This window comes from Dipteris shenzhenensis, chromosome 9, assembly GCF_047967505.1.
Source record: "Dipteris shenzhenensis isolate YYH24624 ecotype China chromosome 9, Dip_SZ_1.0, whole genome shotgun sequence".
In the NCBI taxonomy this organism is placed as follows: Eukaryota; Viridiplantae; Streptophyta; class Polypodiopsida; order Gleicheniales; family Dipteridaceae; genus Dipteris; species Dipteris shenzhenensis.
Window position 1 is genome coordinate 11,325,521 of NC_141604.1, and position 16,475 is coordinate 11,341,995.

The 16,475-nt window shown below is 44.8% G+C and overlaps 1 protein-coding gene across 2 annotated transcripts in view; it reads right to left on the bottom strand.

Annotated features, from left to right (window-relative positions):
* The window catches only part of EMB3142 (nuclear pore complex protein (DUF3414)), a 207,639-nt gene that overhangs the window by 116,598 nt on the left and 74,566 nt on the right, over positions 1–16,475 (bottom strand). For both annotated transcript variants that reach the window (XM_087378806.1, XM_087378805.1), the window contains exon 6: positions 8,072–8,231. In XM_087378806.1, coding sequence (XP_087234932.1) covers positions 8,072–8,231 — 160 coding nt within the window. The remainder of the gene's footprint in view (positions 1–8,071; positions 8,232–16,475) is intronic.

The window sequence follows — 16,475 nt, forward strand, 5'->3', positions numbered from 1 at the left end:
GGCAAAAACAATCACCATGAAAAATTTTGTAAGGCCAAAAAGGAAGCAACTATAAAACCAGAAACTGCTAATTTACTTTTGGTTGATGTGCCTCCACAAGATGAGGCCTCCTATGATGATTATGCTTTTTGAACCAGCTCCACATATGCTCCATATCTCTCTTTTATGTTGAGTCAGGGTACTCTGCTTGGATAGTCCTCCAAAATGAATGGAATAAACTATTGTGTTCTTTGTAAACACCTCTGGTCACCATATGATGTAGGCCATGTGTATGTGTTTAGCTCCATGGTACCTCCTGCAGACATTGTGTGCATGTACATGCAAGGGAGATAACCATTGGGGGGGTCTTATGTATCCCTTTGTTTGCCTCACACCCTTGGGAACCCTTGCTAGCATGAGATCCTAACCATAGATTATCCTTGACCACCATGAGATGGCTTGAGACACTATGTGACTATGTGTGTGTGCTAGAGGCACAGTTAGGTGCCCATAAGCACTGTTAGGTGGTGGTAGATGCCACATAGGCTGATTGAGAGATTCTAGGAGCTAATTGAGGAGATGATTATGGAGCTTGGTGGCTCATGTAGAGGTGCCTACATATGGACCTCACCCTTCTTCATTCCATAAGCATTCTCTTGTTTTGTGTTCAGCTTCATGCTTTCCTTTCACTTCTCCAACAGTATGGCCTTGTAGGCTAGACTTAGGACTCAGTCAATCCTTAGGTTGACTTCACTGGTCAACTATATGGTTGACTTTGGGGCCATATAGGCCACCCCTTTGTACTTTCTCATTATCCATTTGCCAGTACTCATGTTTGCTCCTGCTTGTGTGTCTGCTCCCTTTCCTTCCATTGCTTCCCGTACCCAACAGTGGTATTAGAGCAGGCTCTTGCTCCCCCCAACTTGACCAATGTTGCTTCACCTCCTAGCTCACAGTTCTTCACTACTGCTCTTACGCTACCTTTTTGGAGGACCATCATGGTAGGAGTCATCAACTTCAGCTCAACACTGTCGTATGTTAGCATCAAAGCATCACCGTACAACTATACCATCAGTTTTGAAACTTCTCTGTGCTTCGCGCCGTACACCCTATTGTCAAATTGTACGTCCTCATCCGTACAACTGTACCGAATTCATCCATATGACTCTCTGAAGTTGTCTGTACGGCAAGTTAAAAATTTGTTGTACACCTTTCGAATCTGTCGTGCAAGTTGCTCGTACACTCCCTCGTACATCTCTCATCGAGTAGTTGCAAATCAGTCGTACACTACATTCAAATCATCCATACAATTCTTACAATCATATGTACATATTTCATATAGGTCTTCCGTACAGTCGCCAGATCTTCTATACATTTTTCGTACAAATCTTCCGTACAAAATCTGAAACCACCATTCAATTGGGGTTTCCTTGCAATTGACACATTTCTGTTGTAGATTGCACCCGCTTGGTGCATATTCAAGTAATTGCCTTCTTTTTTGCTCAATTTTGCCGTAGAAATTGGGGCTTTGGGGTCTATTGAAGGCATATTGCGGGATAATTTCAAATTTGCAGGTTATTTTGTCACATTTGCCCAAATAGCAGTGACATTTGCCTACTTTGGACTGAATTTTGGGGGGGGGGGGGGTTCAGTGACATTGACACGACATTGCAGGACATTTAGTCACATCTGCGGTTTTGCAACACATTTTGGGGTTTTTTCAAATTTGCCCTCTTTTGGCATATTTGCCCTCTCAAATTTGGGTTCTATTTGCATTTGCCCTTTGATTTGGGCATTTGTCCTTTGAAATTTGTGGCATTCAGCCACCATTTCGGGCAGATTCAGCTCAGATTTGTATTGGACAAATTTGCAGACATTTGCCCTTTGTCATTTGCAGGACAGCTATTTGCAGGGGGGGTCTTTTGATAAGACAGACATTTTTTGCAGCTCATTTTTGGGGACAGCTTGTGCATTTTGCTCAACGTTTGAGCAACCATCTTGGCATTGACATTTGCTGCCATTTTTGGTCTGACATTTGCAGCCAGCAGTTAGATACTTGGGCAGCCAGCTCTTTGCATTGTAGCCTTGGGGCTGTGACACTTGCAGAGCACTTTTATATTTTGGGGATTTTCATTTGCAATGGCAAACCATGAATCTTTTGGGATGCTTGCAGCTGAGGAAAAGCTTGATAGCACCAATTATCCCATGTGATCGTACTTGGTGCCCCACCTTTTGGTGTCTAGGAACTTTTGGAGAATTGTATCTGGTCCAAGACTAGACCTGTTTCTTCATCACAGGCACTTGTTGCCACCACAGCCACTTCTACCACTTCTGGTTCATCTACCACTACTCCCTCATTGCCTGCCGCTGACCCTCCAACACAAAAACAGATTCATTGGAATCAGCGAGATGCACAAGCACATGTAGTGATTGCCATGAATTGCAATAGAGTTGTTATACCTCACATTCAGTCTTGCAAAATAGTCAAGGCTGCATGGGACACTTTGGCCAGTCTTTATCAGATCAGCAATGAGACCAGAGTTGCTTATTTGCACAGGCAGCTTGACAAAGTTAAGATGAACGAAGGGGGCAGCATGGATGCCTATTTGACACAGGTCAAGGACTTCAGAGAGCAGCTCATCAATGTTGATGAGATTGTACCAGACTCACAAGTTGTGTCCACCACACTCAATGGACTCCCTGACTCGTATCAAGGATTTGCTACAACACTTAGTATCCCAACCACTATTCGTTTGATCAGCTTGCTTCCCTACTCCTGCAAGAGGAGCAGAGTCGTCAAAACAGAGCTGCTTCTACTCATGCAGATCAAGCCTTTGCTACTGATCATAGGGGCAAAGGACAAGGGGGCGGAAATTACCTCAAGCCCAAACCTACATCTAGTACCTCATCCTCTTCTTCTCTTGCTGATGGGAAGAAGAAGAAATGCTACAATTAATGCAGGAAACCATGTCATGAGTGCCGGAAGCGTATTGCTTCCGAGAAGAAGCAGCAGGGACAGCTAGGACAGCAAGGTCTTTATGTCATAAATACTCCAGCTACTAATGTCACAAATACAAAGGCAGCCAATCTTGCTCATGATGAGTGGGCATTTATTGTGGAGTGTCATTACAATCCTCCTCTGCATGATTCAGCTTTTGTACTCACAGATCATGCCTTAGACTGGTACTTTGATAGTGGTGCTTCAAAGCACATCACTTCCTGCAAAAATCTCTTTCACATTCAGTGACGTTCCAGAGGGGGGCACTGTCACTTGTGCAAGTAATGCAGCATATCCCGTGAAAGGGATTGGTCAAGTCATTGTCACTACAGTGTTAGGTGATACCATTACACTTGTAAAAGTTTTTTATGTTCTAGGCATCAAAAAGAATCTGATTTCTATCTCAGCCATCTCCACACATGGCTTCAAAGTTCTTTTTTATAATAAAGAACAGTACAATAACTATATTGTACTTACTAGAACACTTGATAGAGGGCTATATCATCTTGACATATATGCACAACAGGCTGCTATAGAAGCTAATGCCGTGGCTGAATCTGTAATTTCTGATACACATCTATGGCATGAAGATTGGGACATCTCAACTTCAACAGTGTGGTGAATATGCATTCACATAACATGATCGTAGATCTTCCACCCATGCATGCACTTAAAAAACATGTATGTGAGGGTGTTTGTTGGGCAACATGCATAGGTTTCCATTTCCCAAGGATGGGACCCTTGGTGCATCCAGGAAATTGCATCCCGTACATAGTGATGTGTGCCGACAGATGCGGACAGCATCACTTTGGGGGTACTACTACTTCGTTACTTTTATAAATGACTTCACCAAGTTCACTTTGAATATATCCCATGAAGCTGAAGTTAGATGTCTTCTCTTGCTTAAAGCATTGGATCGCCTTGGCAGAGAATGAGAATGGGGAGAAACTCTTGACCTTCCGCACTGACAGGGGGGGTGAGTACATGTCTCGGGAATTTTCTGATTTGTTAGCAGTCCGGGGTATCCTTCATTAGTGCACAGTGCCATACACTCCGCATTGCAGAGCGTAGAAATCGAACAAAAACAGAAATGGGCCGATGCATGCTTAAGGGAAAGTCTTTGCCCAATAAATTCTGGTTGGATGCAATTATGTGTGCCAACTATGTGCTCAACCGAGCACCCACTCAGGCATCAAAGACCATGACTCCCTATGAAGCATGGACAAGTCGTAAGCCTAACATTTCTCACATGCGGGTGTTTGGGTCTCTTGCGTATGTGCATGTAACCTCTCAGTTGAGGCATAAGGTTGATGATAAGGTTGTCAAATGCATCTTCATTGGCTACAGCTCACAAAGCAAAGGCTACAAGTTGTTTCAGCCTAGCACAGGCGAGGCGATTGTCAGTAGCGATGTGGTTTTTTTATGAGCATGCCCCTTGACCTTGGCTGGACTATGAAACTGTGCTGAATCCTAAGTCTAATCATACATAATCAAATCAAATACATCTCGATGTAACAATGAAAAGAAAAGGACTGGAGCGGAGCGGAATCCTCCGTATGTCATGTCGCCCTAGCTAGCATAGCAGGTCATGGGACGCTGGTAACCGTCAAGAGGTGATGTACGTCTCGGTCTCCTGGACGAGGCTTGACGCAAGACCAGAGCCACCGTGACTCTCGTGGGAAGTATCCCGGGTCTAAACAATGACAGGAGGTCCCCCAGAGTGATCTCTGAAGAGGTCCCGGAGCTATCTTTGAAGAGGCAGTGGTAGCGACCTCGGATCTCGTAGTACACTCGGCACCTGAAAATAAAATGCTCCTCCGACTCGACCTCTCGACAGTTGCACAATATGCATAAGCGATGCTCCCTAGGAATACCCTCTGCTCTTCCACTCTCTATGAGGAGGCGGTGTGATGATACCCGAAACTGTCCGATGGAGATCCCTGGTGAGTGAGGCATATGAAGCTCAGTGTACCCCGGTGGTGTGATGAATCCCTCCTCCGAAATACGAAGACAGTAATCTCTGTAGAAACTCAGCTTCACTGGAAGCTCCCTCGGCTCCAACTAGGTCCTAAACGTGTGTAGCTACAGAAGATCCTCACGAATGACCTGGTTGGTGTGTGGCCCGATCGGGATGGTGGGTGAGAGTACCGGAGGGGCATCTAAACTGTACTGATAAGGAGGTATCCTATCGATGTGGAACCCTAGTCTCACAAACCATCTGTGAGTCCGTGCATACCAGCATCGCTCGTCTCCCTCTGCTGCCAACCTCATGGAGGAATCGACAGCCAACCATGGCAACCTCTGTCTCCCTGATGTGCAATCCCCATATGATCTAACCCGGTGTAGATATATAATGGTCTGAAAGACTGCATCTAGCTGGAGTGGAGAAGAACCAAACTCGACATGAATGATGTGATGTGGTACAGACAGTTTCCCCCGAATCATCCGTGAGAGCATGAGGATCTGCAGGCGCTCCACCCGTGTCCACTCTATCTCTGACATGTCAGGCCCCCAACAAGGGCTGCCATACATACCAGCTGGTCGGACCAAGGAGTCGAAGAGAAGAGCCTTGGTCCGAGGGTCCTGGAAGTGGGAGTGGAAGCATTGTCTCTCTAGCCGAGCTAGTGAGGCGTATCCCCTGCTCAGTTTGACCTGCATCGCTGGTCTCATCGTGAAGATCGGGCCGGAGAAGATGACCCCCAAGTAAGTGTATGAGGATACGATCTCAACTGGTGACCCACCCAAAGTAAAAGTAAACTGCTTCTGTTGCATGTTTGCTCGAGAGGTGTTAAAGATCATGACCTTGGTCTTGCCAAGGTTGACCTCCAAATCATGGAATAAACAAAAAGCCTGCAGTGCATCTAGGTGTCGCTAGAGCCCCTAGGGTGCGGACGACAAGAGTGCCACGTCATTTGCATAAAGAAGAATCCTGATGATGATCCCGACAAGTGAGCAACCTGTCCCTCAGAACGCCCCCATGAAAGTCTCAAGCTCATCGATGTAGAGGCCAAACAGGGTCGGTGATAAGGGACAACCCTGTTTGACTCCTATGGTACTCAAGATCTCATGTGTCCAACCTGCGCCTGTCCGAACTCATCTTGAGACTCTCTCATAAAGTGCCATGACTGCCCAGATGATCTCCTGATCAAATCCCAGTGTATGTAGGCGTGTGATGAGGTGGATAAATGAAAGTATTCCAAGCAAATCCAGGTATAGAAACCTCAAAGAAAGTTGTAGCCACAAATGTACTGATGCTATTCAACACTTTAAAATATCAGAAATGCCAAAGTAGCATCTAATGTAGCACCAAATTCATAATACTGTCAAAACTGTCCAAAACAGAGGCCTGATCTTGGAGGGCTTGGATCTCCCTCTTCACAGCAAAGAAAAGAGGGCTTTCTAGCTCAAATGAAAGCTCACATATGGGCGAATCTCTAGTGCAGAGGTCAGACGTAATGTCGCGCGGCGTTGCTGGCTGGAACGCCGTCAATGTCGATTGGTTTTTGGCTCTGTTCTCCTCGAATATACAACCATTGCTGCTCAAACTTGGATACAAGATAGTCCAAAGTTGGGAAAGCTTTCCCTAAAAGGAATTAGAAAGAGGTGGAGCAGAGAAGGAGAATACGCGAAAGAGAGATTCGACAGAATTCGGGAAATGGCGACCAGCAGTGACGATCATTCTCTAGTTCCTTGCATGTGGAAGGTCGTCTATACGAAGGGTCTCCCCAGCCAGAAGGACTCTAGAAGAGGTCGCCTGTAGGAGGAGAATTCAGCCCTCCAAGTGGTTGGGCAGAAAGGGGCAAAATGGAGACGAAGGTGGAGGTGGGGAAGAAGATGATGACATGGCATAAATGGGCTCAAGGAGGATCATAGTGCTCTGATACCATGTTGGAGAAGTGAAAGGAAAGCATGGAGCTGAACACAAAACAAGAGAATGCTTATAGAATGAAGAAGGGTGAGGTCCATATGTAGGCACCTCTACATGAGCCACCAAGCTCCACAATCATCTCTTCAATCAGCTCCTAGAATCTCTCAATCAGCCTATGTGGCATCTACCACCACCTAACAGTGCTTATGGGCACCTAACTGTGCCTCTAGCACACACACATAGAACCCAAGGTGTGCTTGGGGCATACACCTTGAGATATCCTAACAGTGCATACGTGTGCCAGACTCTCGTGTCGGTGAGGGGTGATGGAGACCTACGCTTAAGGAATCTCCGCCAAAAATCCTTAGAGTTGTTGCTGTACAAGATGTGCAGCAGCTCCTCCTCATTTCGACGAAGAAATGCCTGCTTCTTCCGACGTACGAGATGTCGGTACTTGCGTACCGTGTCTAGTGTGTTCGGGAGGTGACATATGGTTTCAAGTCGGAGCTGTCGGCGATAAGCCTTGCACTCCGCATCGTACCAATTGTTGCAAGGTACATAACCAAGAGGTGGTGGTCTAGTGGACCGTGTGGTGTGGGAAAATATTTGGCCGCCTTTTTAAGGAGTTTGTGGCATGCCTTTGGAATCCTCATAGTACAATCTATATATGGGAGGGACAACTTCTAGTGAATCCTTTTTATGGACTTAATGGTGGAGTAGACAACACTAGTAAGATGTAGCCAAAGTGTGTGTGAGGCATGAGCATTGGGTATCTAAGGAGAAGAATCTATATGTATTTAGAGCTATAGATACCAACTAGGACATGGTAAAAGTAGATCAAGCGGTATTCTTTGGCTGTTGGTCGTACCATTCATGACGAGAGATGATGTAGGCATGATCTACATTCTAACATAGACTAAAGAGAAGCCTATGACAAAAAGTGAGGCAAGAGACCCAAATATGAATCCCAAGACACTAGACCAACCTCCATTTATGAAGCAAGAGACCCCATGAAAACACTAGACATAAAAAATTCATATTCATGGCATTCATGCAAGCAAAAATTAGCATGTGCAAAAGTAAGCAATGGGCACACACATATAGGCGTGCACACACACACTATCTATGCAACCACAAAATCCCGAAACAAAAACAAAAAGATCAAACCATGACTTACCCATGCGTACAATCAAACTAGAAAACAAAAAGATCAGACCATGACTTACCCATGCGTACAATCAGACTTGAAAACAATAAACATTGACATAAGCTTAAACGTTCTCTAAGAGCAACGTTATTCCTTTGTACAAGAGCACCACGAGAATCAATTACATATTGCTCCACCCCAGGGCCACCACAACCTGCAGGTTCTTCACGATCCAAATCCTGCATACGCATCAAATGCCAATTAGAATTCAAACATGTTATTACTAACCGCAAGAGCAAACTATCACAAAGTTTTTTTTCTTTGCTATTTCATTTACTAATCAAATTCCAAAGGAACCAAAGCCTTAAGACTTCAACTTTAAAGATTCCTCTCTCTTGAAAATAGGCTTTTGCAAAAGTCAATAAGCCTTAAAGAATTTACGGCCCAACATATGTAAGTCAGATACATTTGAACACACTTGGCAAGGAACGGGGCGCCTACGGGACAGGGGAGGGCAAGGGGAGATGGAAAGACAAAAAGATTTATTGAAGTCTACTGAAGGCCAAAACAGCCTATAAGACCAAGATTGAAGAGACTGAAAGCCATCATGAGAATACACACCCATGGGAACTAGAGGTGTCTACCACACCTCAGATGAGGTGGCAAGCATCTTTGTGCCAACCCTTCACTTTTCTTCTTAGGAGTTATTCGTCATATTTATATTGGAACAAGATCCATGCATAAAGTCACCCAATCCTCACATAGGCTATTGGGCTTTGATTTTAGTGAGCAAAAGGGGCATCCAATACATTATCAGTGATCATAATGCAATAACCCACATCATTCAATAGAGCAACGGAACCTCCACAAACTAATGGAAGCTAAGGGTTGTCGCACCAATTGAGAGTATTTGGCCCTTATGCTTGTTGGAAAAAGTCATGTGGAGTTAGTTTACTACATTCCCCTTGAGGGAAATTGTGTTAGGATTAATTAAAGGTCAACCTTAGATACGAGATTAGGGCATCCTTAATGTTATGTCATGGATAAGGGTTAGAGATTTTTAAGGAGCCACATGATGTTACAAGCCCCTACATACATCCATGAAGGATGAAGGAGATGGTTGCTACATGGTACCAATCCATTGGTGTATCTCAAGTGATTGCACACAAGAGATTTTTGAAATTCGAGGCTCCCAACATTTCAACCCCAAGATATTGTAGAAGAACGTTTTGAAATTCGAGACTCTTTCATGAAACATTTGACAACAATGATGTGCTTGATCGAATAGCAAATGGCAGAACCTAAACTTAGGGGCAGCCACGTTTGTTAACAATCTCATGATCAAATCGCTAGCAAAGGAGTCCTTGAAGAGGCTAGCGACATACAGTCAACATGCAAGGAGTGGAGGAAGAAAGGGAGAGAGGTAAGAAGGAAGAATAAAGGGAGAGAGGAGAGACCAAATGAAAGCGAGTGGGCAGGGAGGAAGAATGAAAATCACGGGTGAGGGGGCAATGCCAAAGAAGATGAGGAACACATTCCCGCGGAGGCATACATCGGCAACAACCAACCGGATCAATATGTCTGCGTGCCAAAAGCTGCCCAGACGGAAGAACCCCCAACATAACTCGCCACAAAAAGACTTGTTGTCGAAGAGGGACTTTGGAATTCCAAATTTGCCGCAATCTCTTCCGCCACCACTTTGCCGAGCGAGGGCGATTCATTTGCCAGAGCTGATTTACCCTATCTAAAGCCCAAGGTAGGGGAAATAGAACTTTATACAAAGAAGATACTGTAATGTGGGACAGCCTCAAGGCACGGAAGGACAACCCTAGTGAATGAAGAGTCCAATCCCGAAGCCTGTCCTCAAGTTCCAGTGGCGGTACCGGCTGAAAAGAATGAAGCATATGGAGTAATAGCTTGCCATATGGGGCCATAATGCATCCCTAAACCATATTTTCCAGCAGCCAAAGGAAAAGAAAGAAGGGTAACATCATCGTGAATGACATCAGCCACACTAAGCGGATCCCTTTAAAACTAAAGAAGTATGAACGTCTGGGGTCCTGCAAAGGCAATAGAGGGGTAACATTTTGGAGACAAGAGGACAATCTCTGACCTTGCCATCAATACAACCCAAAAGAAAGTCCCACTGAGTGGGCTGCCAGTAACCAAAAGCAGAGGTGATGATTTGTAAGAGCAAATAGCGCATCATGGCAGCTCAAGGTTGATCACCTTGCATGAATTGCAGCATCATTTTCCCCTTATGAGCAAGAATATGCATATGAAATTTGAGAATGTTCTGTTAGAAACATGGTGAAGGGAAAGAGAGAGAGAGAGAAAGAAAGAAAGAAAGAAATTTTGTTAAAGTCTTCGGGAGACAGTGAAGGTCTATGAGACTAAAGATAACTAGTACAATGAGCATAACGGTTGCGGTCTCAAAACGGTCCGGCCAACCGTTTCTTCAAAAAAGTTATGAAGGACGGTGTGTCTAGTCCTGGTGCAAAAAATGTGTATCTATCTCCCTATGATACAAAAAATGGCACAAAAAAATGGAGCAGAAGGGGGGAGATACAAATATATATATATATATGCCTGTGGTGATTGTCAGAGGCCAATCATAGAGGGCCCGTCAAATGGGAGGTCGAAAAAACCCTGCGATGGATGATTGGCCTCTGACGTCACGCTGCTCAGATGAAGACATGACAAAGGCTCTCATTTATTCATCAAGTATATCATGACAAGTGAAGTACAAGCCTTTACATAGGCTACTCACACACACTCTAGCACCTAGTGTATATGGGATAAGTCCCATGATGACACATGGCACTCACACAAGACTCACTCACATAGACTAGTACTAGATCACCTAGCACTACACTCACACATCACATCATCACACACTCTTTGACTATGGTATCTCCAATACCCCCCTTCAGAGCAAAGAGATGTGAGACCCAACATGCAAGAGTAGACCGCAATACTGCAAAGAGCAAGTCCAACTATCCAACACCTCCCGTGTGATAATGACTTCTCGGTCAGCTTGCGACTGGCAAGGGCAAACCATCACTCGTCATCCCTCCTTACTCTAAACTGGGTGGTCAATACCATCAACCAAAGTGATATTCAATTTAGAGGGACAACTCAATGCTGAGAACCTTTATGTGACTCAACACAAACACACATAGCATAGGGGCATAAAAAGTCCAACCCTGGTCAAATGGATCCTCATCGTCAAGAGAGACGCCATGAATCTCTACTATAGCTGCATGTATCTCCTTTGGGGGCTCTTCAGGTTCAGCTTCGTCTTCAGCCAGAAGATTGGCATGATGCTTCTCTTGGTCCTGTGCTTTCTTCTTGAAGCAATGAGATTCAACGTGTCCTTTCCTTTTGCAAAACCTGCAAATAATGTTCTTGTTGGTCTTCCATTTGCTTGTGGAAGCAAATGCCTAATCAATAGAAGAGGCAAGAGCGGCTTCCTTATTGCGACGATCCTTCTCAATGACAAGGGCCACCATATGATTAAACGCAGTAGTGGCAAGACGAAGGATCTCAAGAGTGTGCTCAAAGCGAGAAATGCCATGCATACTCTTCACAAGGATAGCCATCTTATCTTCATCATCAGGAACACTCTTCAAACTTCAGAGTTGTTGAACAAGAGATTGAAACCGGGCTAGATGATCACTCAACTCATCACTCTCTTCCATTTTCAGATCATAAAACTTGAGCTTCAAGTAGACTTTAGAGTTGGTGATTTTATTACCAAAGAAGTTCTCAAGGCGATCCCAAATCTCCTTAGCAGTTGACCTGAAGTCCACATGATTAATGAGAGAGTCGGCCAAGCAAAGACCAATAAGAGCAATGGCCCTGGCATTCCGCTGCTTGCATAATTTGCGTTGTTGCTGATCAGTTGTCTCAAGACGCTCTTCCTCAACAACATCCCAAACTCCTTCACGCATCAGCAATAGTTGCATCTTGGTTTGCCACGTGGGAAAGCATTCCCCCTTGAACTTCAAAAAGAGTAGGGAACTTGAAGAGAAGAAAGTCATGATGAAAGAGGACTTCTAGAAGGCGTGCAATAAGCTGAGGAGACCAACAAATATGGCGACTGACAGAAGGCTCCAAAACACGAGTAGTCCTCACATGGACAAGTCGGGTGAGGAAAAGGTCTTAGAGATTGCTGGAACAGCTGGTCGAAGGCTGGAACCACTCAAAAAACCTCCACAGACAAGTCCAAAAGCAAAGTCGGCTGAAGTAATGCAGCTGTAGAAGCCTGTAGCAGAAATTTGATGGCTTGCTCTGCTCCAAAATGCACACAGCAGCACGTGGAGAGGCTGGAAAAGCTCCGAATTAAAAAGGCTGATCACCACGCAGCACTTGAAGACAGACAGATCGTCGGCTGTAGGGCTGGAGTCGCTTGGAGGTGCCGACTATGAAGCAAAGATGGCAGCAGCAGCAGGTTGGCCTAGGGAAATGACCCGACCAGCAGGCAGGAAAGCTACCAAGAGCACCTAGGAATGAAGGCGGCTAGCTATGGAGAAGAAAAACATGGTGACAACCAAGCTATGGAGGGCGGCTGTGCAGAAAAGAAGAGGCGAGGCAAAGGCGACTACAACAAGAGAAGCAATGAAGGTCTGTGGTGCAGAAACCTTAGGCGGGGTGAACCAGCAGAGAGGAAAATGGGGCAGCTGAGTAGATTTAGGGTTTCCAATTAGGGTAAGGGTTAGGTCTATAATGACGTGGCAGCAATGGCTATGGCAAGGCCAAGTGGCTCTGATACCATGTTCGAAACATGGTGAAGGGAGAGAGAGAGAGAGAGAGAGAGAGAGAGAGAGAGAGAGAGAGAGAAGGTTAGGATGTGAGGAAATGATGCTCAAATGAAGACATGACGAAGGCTCTCATTCATTCATCAAGTATATCATGACAAGTGAAGTACAAGCCTTTATATAGGCTACTCACACACACACTCTAGCACCTAGTGCATATGGGATAAGTCCCATAATGACACGTGGCACTCACACAAGACTCACTCACATAGACTAGTACTAGATCACCTAGTACTACACACTAACACATCACATCACCACACACTCTTTGACTATGATATCTCCAACATATTCAAACCCCCATGCATCTATGGCGAACATAGATATTGCACTGAAAGCAATCTCAAACTTTTCCGGGCATGTTCTGAACGCCAAAAAGTTTCCATAACGATCGACATAAAGAATGTAAATCTCCCTTGCCAAACATGATCAAAGGCAAGTAAAACTGAATGTATGCCACCAAAATAGATTGGGCAATCCGTAGTCAAACATGCAACGGCCAAGTTGCTAACTTCTACGGTGAGAGAGAGAGATGTGTGTGTGGGAGAGAGAGAGGTGTGTGTGTGTGTAGAGAGGGAAGGGTGAGAGAGTGAGTGTGGGTGAGAGAGAGAGAGAGAGAGGAGAAGCCTTGCAGAACAGCTCTAGAGCCTCCCGCGACCAGCCCGTGAGCATCCGCTCCCTGTTGCGCTGCATCAACGCCCAAAAATCGGTCTTTTGGAGCAGTCATCAGCCGCCGTACAGCCCGTCAGACTTTCGTACAGATTCCGTACAGCTGTACGGCTTGTACGGCCAATTCCGCCTGTTGCAGGTTGCTGTTCCCATTTCATCTCCGGTTCTTGGATCGTTTTCCATGCAGGGTTCTGCTTGCGGACTACATCTACGCACTGATCTTGAAGGCCTTCGCTCCCGTTTCTCTCCTCTTCAGTCTTTGGGTCTGCTGCACCTTTCCCATCGCCAAAATCTTCCCTTTTCCTCGAAAATATAGTTCATTTGGGGTCTTTTACTGTTTTTTTCTCTTTTTCCTCTACAAAACTGTTTTTTATCTTCTCTCGACCTCTACATCCCTCTTTCCCTTCTTTCTTCTTACAAATATACTCTTTTTCTCTTCTCTGTGGGCTTCCTATGGGCTTTTTTTGGGACTGGTTTTTTTTCCTCCACTACCACTTTACAGGTACCTCGTTTCTAAGTTCCTTTTTTTACAAAGCTATGGCTGAATATTCCAATGAAAAAACCTTTCAAAAGGAACGTTCGGTTCCCTGCAAGAAGCAAAAGCAGGCTGAGGGTCAGCATGACCCGGTACATGATACTCTTGAGGCCCAACTGGTCTATGATGTCATGCATGAAGGATTTGTAGACACAAGGAAAGAGTGGAAAGACTCGGTTCCATCAGTTGGCCTCGTGGTGGAAGTAGATGAAATTGTGGATCCAGTCAGAGAATATGCTAAAAATGCAATCATTTTATTTTTTCCAGGCCGGATGCCACCTGCTGCAGAGATAGGCAACTGGTTGACTCACACACTGGCTGGCTCGTTTGTTCGCAAAGTGCACTATGCAGCCAGGGGTTTTTTTGAGGTTATTATGGTGGATGAGATACACAGACAAATGCTTTTGGAACATTCGCCCAACTTTTTTGGGCAGCAAATGGTGCATGTACTGCCATGGTCTCCCACAAGGGATTATCAGGCTTTAATCCGACACAGATGCCCGGTCTGGGTTGAGGTTGTAGACTTCCCACAATGCATGGCCTCACTCTTGCCTAAAATTGCAGCATCTTTAGGCAAAGTGGTCTGCCCACCACGGCCTAATGGCAACTCGAATTGATTTTGCATTCTCTGGGATACTGATAATCCCACACCTGACTCCTATTCAGTCACGGTGAATAATGTGGACATGGAAAGTGCTTTTTACAAACTGAAATGGGGATTATTTGCAAGGGCTTGTTTTGACTGCAAAAAATTTGGACACATGGTTTCACAGTGTCCAATGAATCAGCATAAAATGCCTCCTGCTGCTTTGCCGGTTCAAATGCCTACCAAAGATGCTCCTATCTCTATTGCAAATAAAAACAAAGGTAGTAGACAGTTTTCTGGAATTCAGGATAAAGGCAAAGCTCCAGTGGTTTCAAATGGGAATGTTTCTTCACATTCACCTCCTGCTATTCAACCCTCGACAAAAGGACAGAAACCTCCAACTGATGGATGGCAAAGTCCAAGAAAAGTTATTTCTGCTCGAAGACTTCCACCCCCTCGCACTTGGAATGGTGCGTCTTCTAGTGGAAACACCCCAGAGGTCAATACAGGAATTGGGATCACATGGGCTGCAGTGACAGCTAGCAGAACACTCTTCCCTGAAGAAGAGGTTGCTGCTTTGCTGTCTACTCCTCAAGTGGATACCTCTACTCAGGGACCCTGAGATAGAAATGCAGGGCTGACATCAATGAAATTTGCTGTTGTACATAGTTGTTATATTGCTATAAATATCTGTAAATATGACTACTCATATCAAATGTTTTACACTCAATCTCCAGGGGATGTGTGACAGTAGGAAATGGAAAACAGTGTGGCTGTACATCAACAAATTTCAGCCTGACATAGTGGCATTACAAGAACACAACCAACATGTCTATGCAGGAAAGACAGGACACTACTGTGGCTATGATATTTTCTATGCTGAGGAGGACTCTTTCTCAGGGGTGGTCTTTCTGATCAAACATGAGCTTCACCCAATTATTGCTTTAAATGATAACAACGGCAGATGGCTTGTTCTTCAATGCATTATTCGAGGAGAGGTGTTTGAACTTGCTTCTATTTATGCACCTCAATCCTCTAGAGAAAGAACTGCAGTTTGGGATGCCATGCAGCAATATCCATGGAGATATCATGCCTTTATATGTGGGGATTTCAATAATGCTCCTCAACAGGGTGACAATACCTCCAGACATACTCATATGTTAACCCCTGAAAGACATGCATGGTCTCAATTACTGATGCGTCTGGATTTGGTTGACCTTGGGAAGGAATTGCAGCCTTTATCACCTGGATACACCTTCCAACATAATGCCCATTCTACTTATCAGGCACATCTGGATCGATGGTATAGTGTAGCTCCGCAACAAAATGGGGATTTTACATGCAAAATGTGGATTGATTATGCCTTTGTGCATTCAGATCATGCACCTCTATGGTTGTGGTTATCCTTTCATGCTATGCTAGATGATAGATTGCCACAAAGGCGACATCGAATCGTGAACAATAGCTACTTGCAACATGCTGCTTTCAAGGCCATGGTTACTGAAGCATCTCATTCTCTGTCTTCTCGCAGCCATATTCATATTGATGATGCCTGGGATTCTTTTGTTTCCAAAATGCAAGTAGTGATTCGAGGTTATGGCAAGTCTTACATGAAGACTATGAGGGAAACTATTGCTCAGACCAAACTCACTTGTCAGGACCTCAGTGAACTCAGCCATCTTCGTTCGTTGTCTCTGCATGAGCAAACAACACTATGCCAGGCCAGACATTGTCTTAAACTCAATGATCACAGAAAACTGGCTAAATGGGAGACTAGAGCAAGACAAAGAGCCTTTACAGATAAAGGCTGCTCTTCCAAAGAATTTTTCAAAAGCGTGCATCAGAGGAGATTAAAAACAGAAATTTGCAGGGT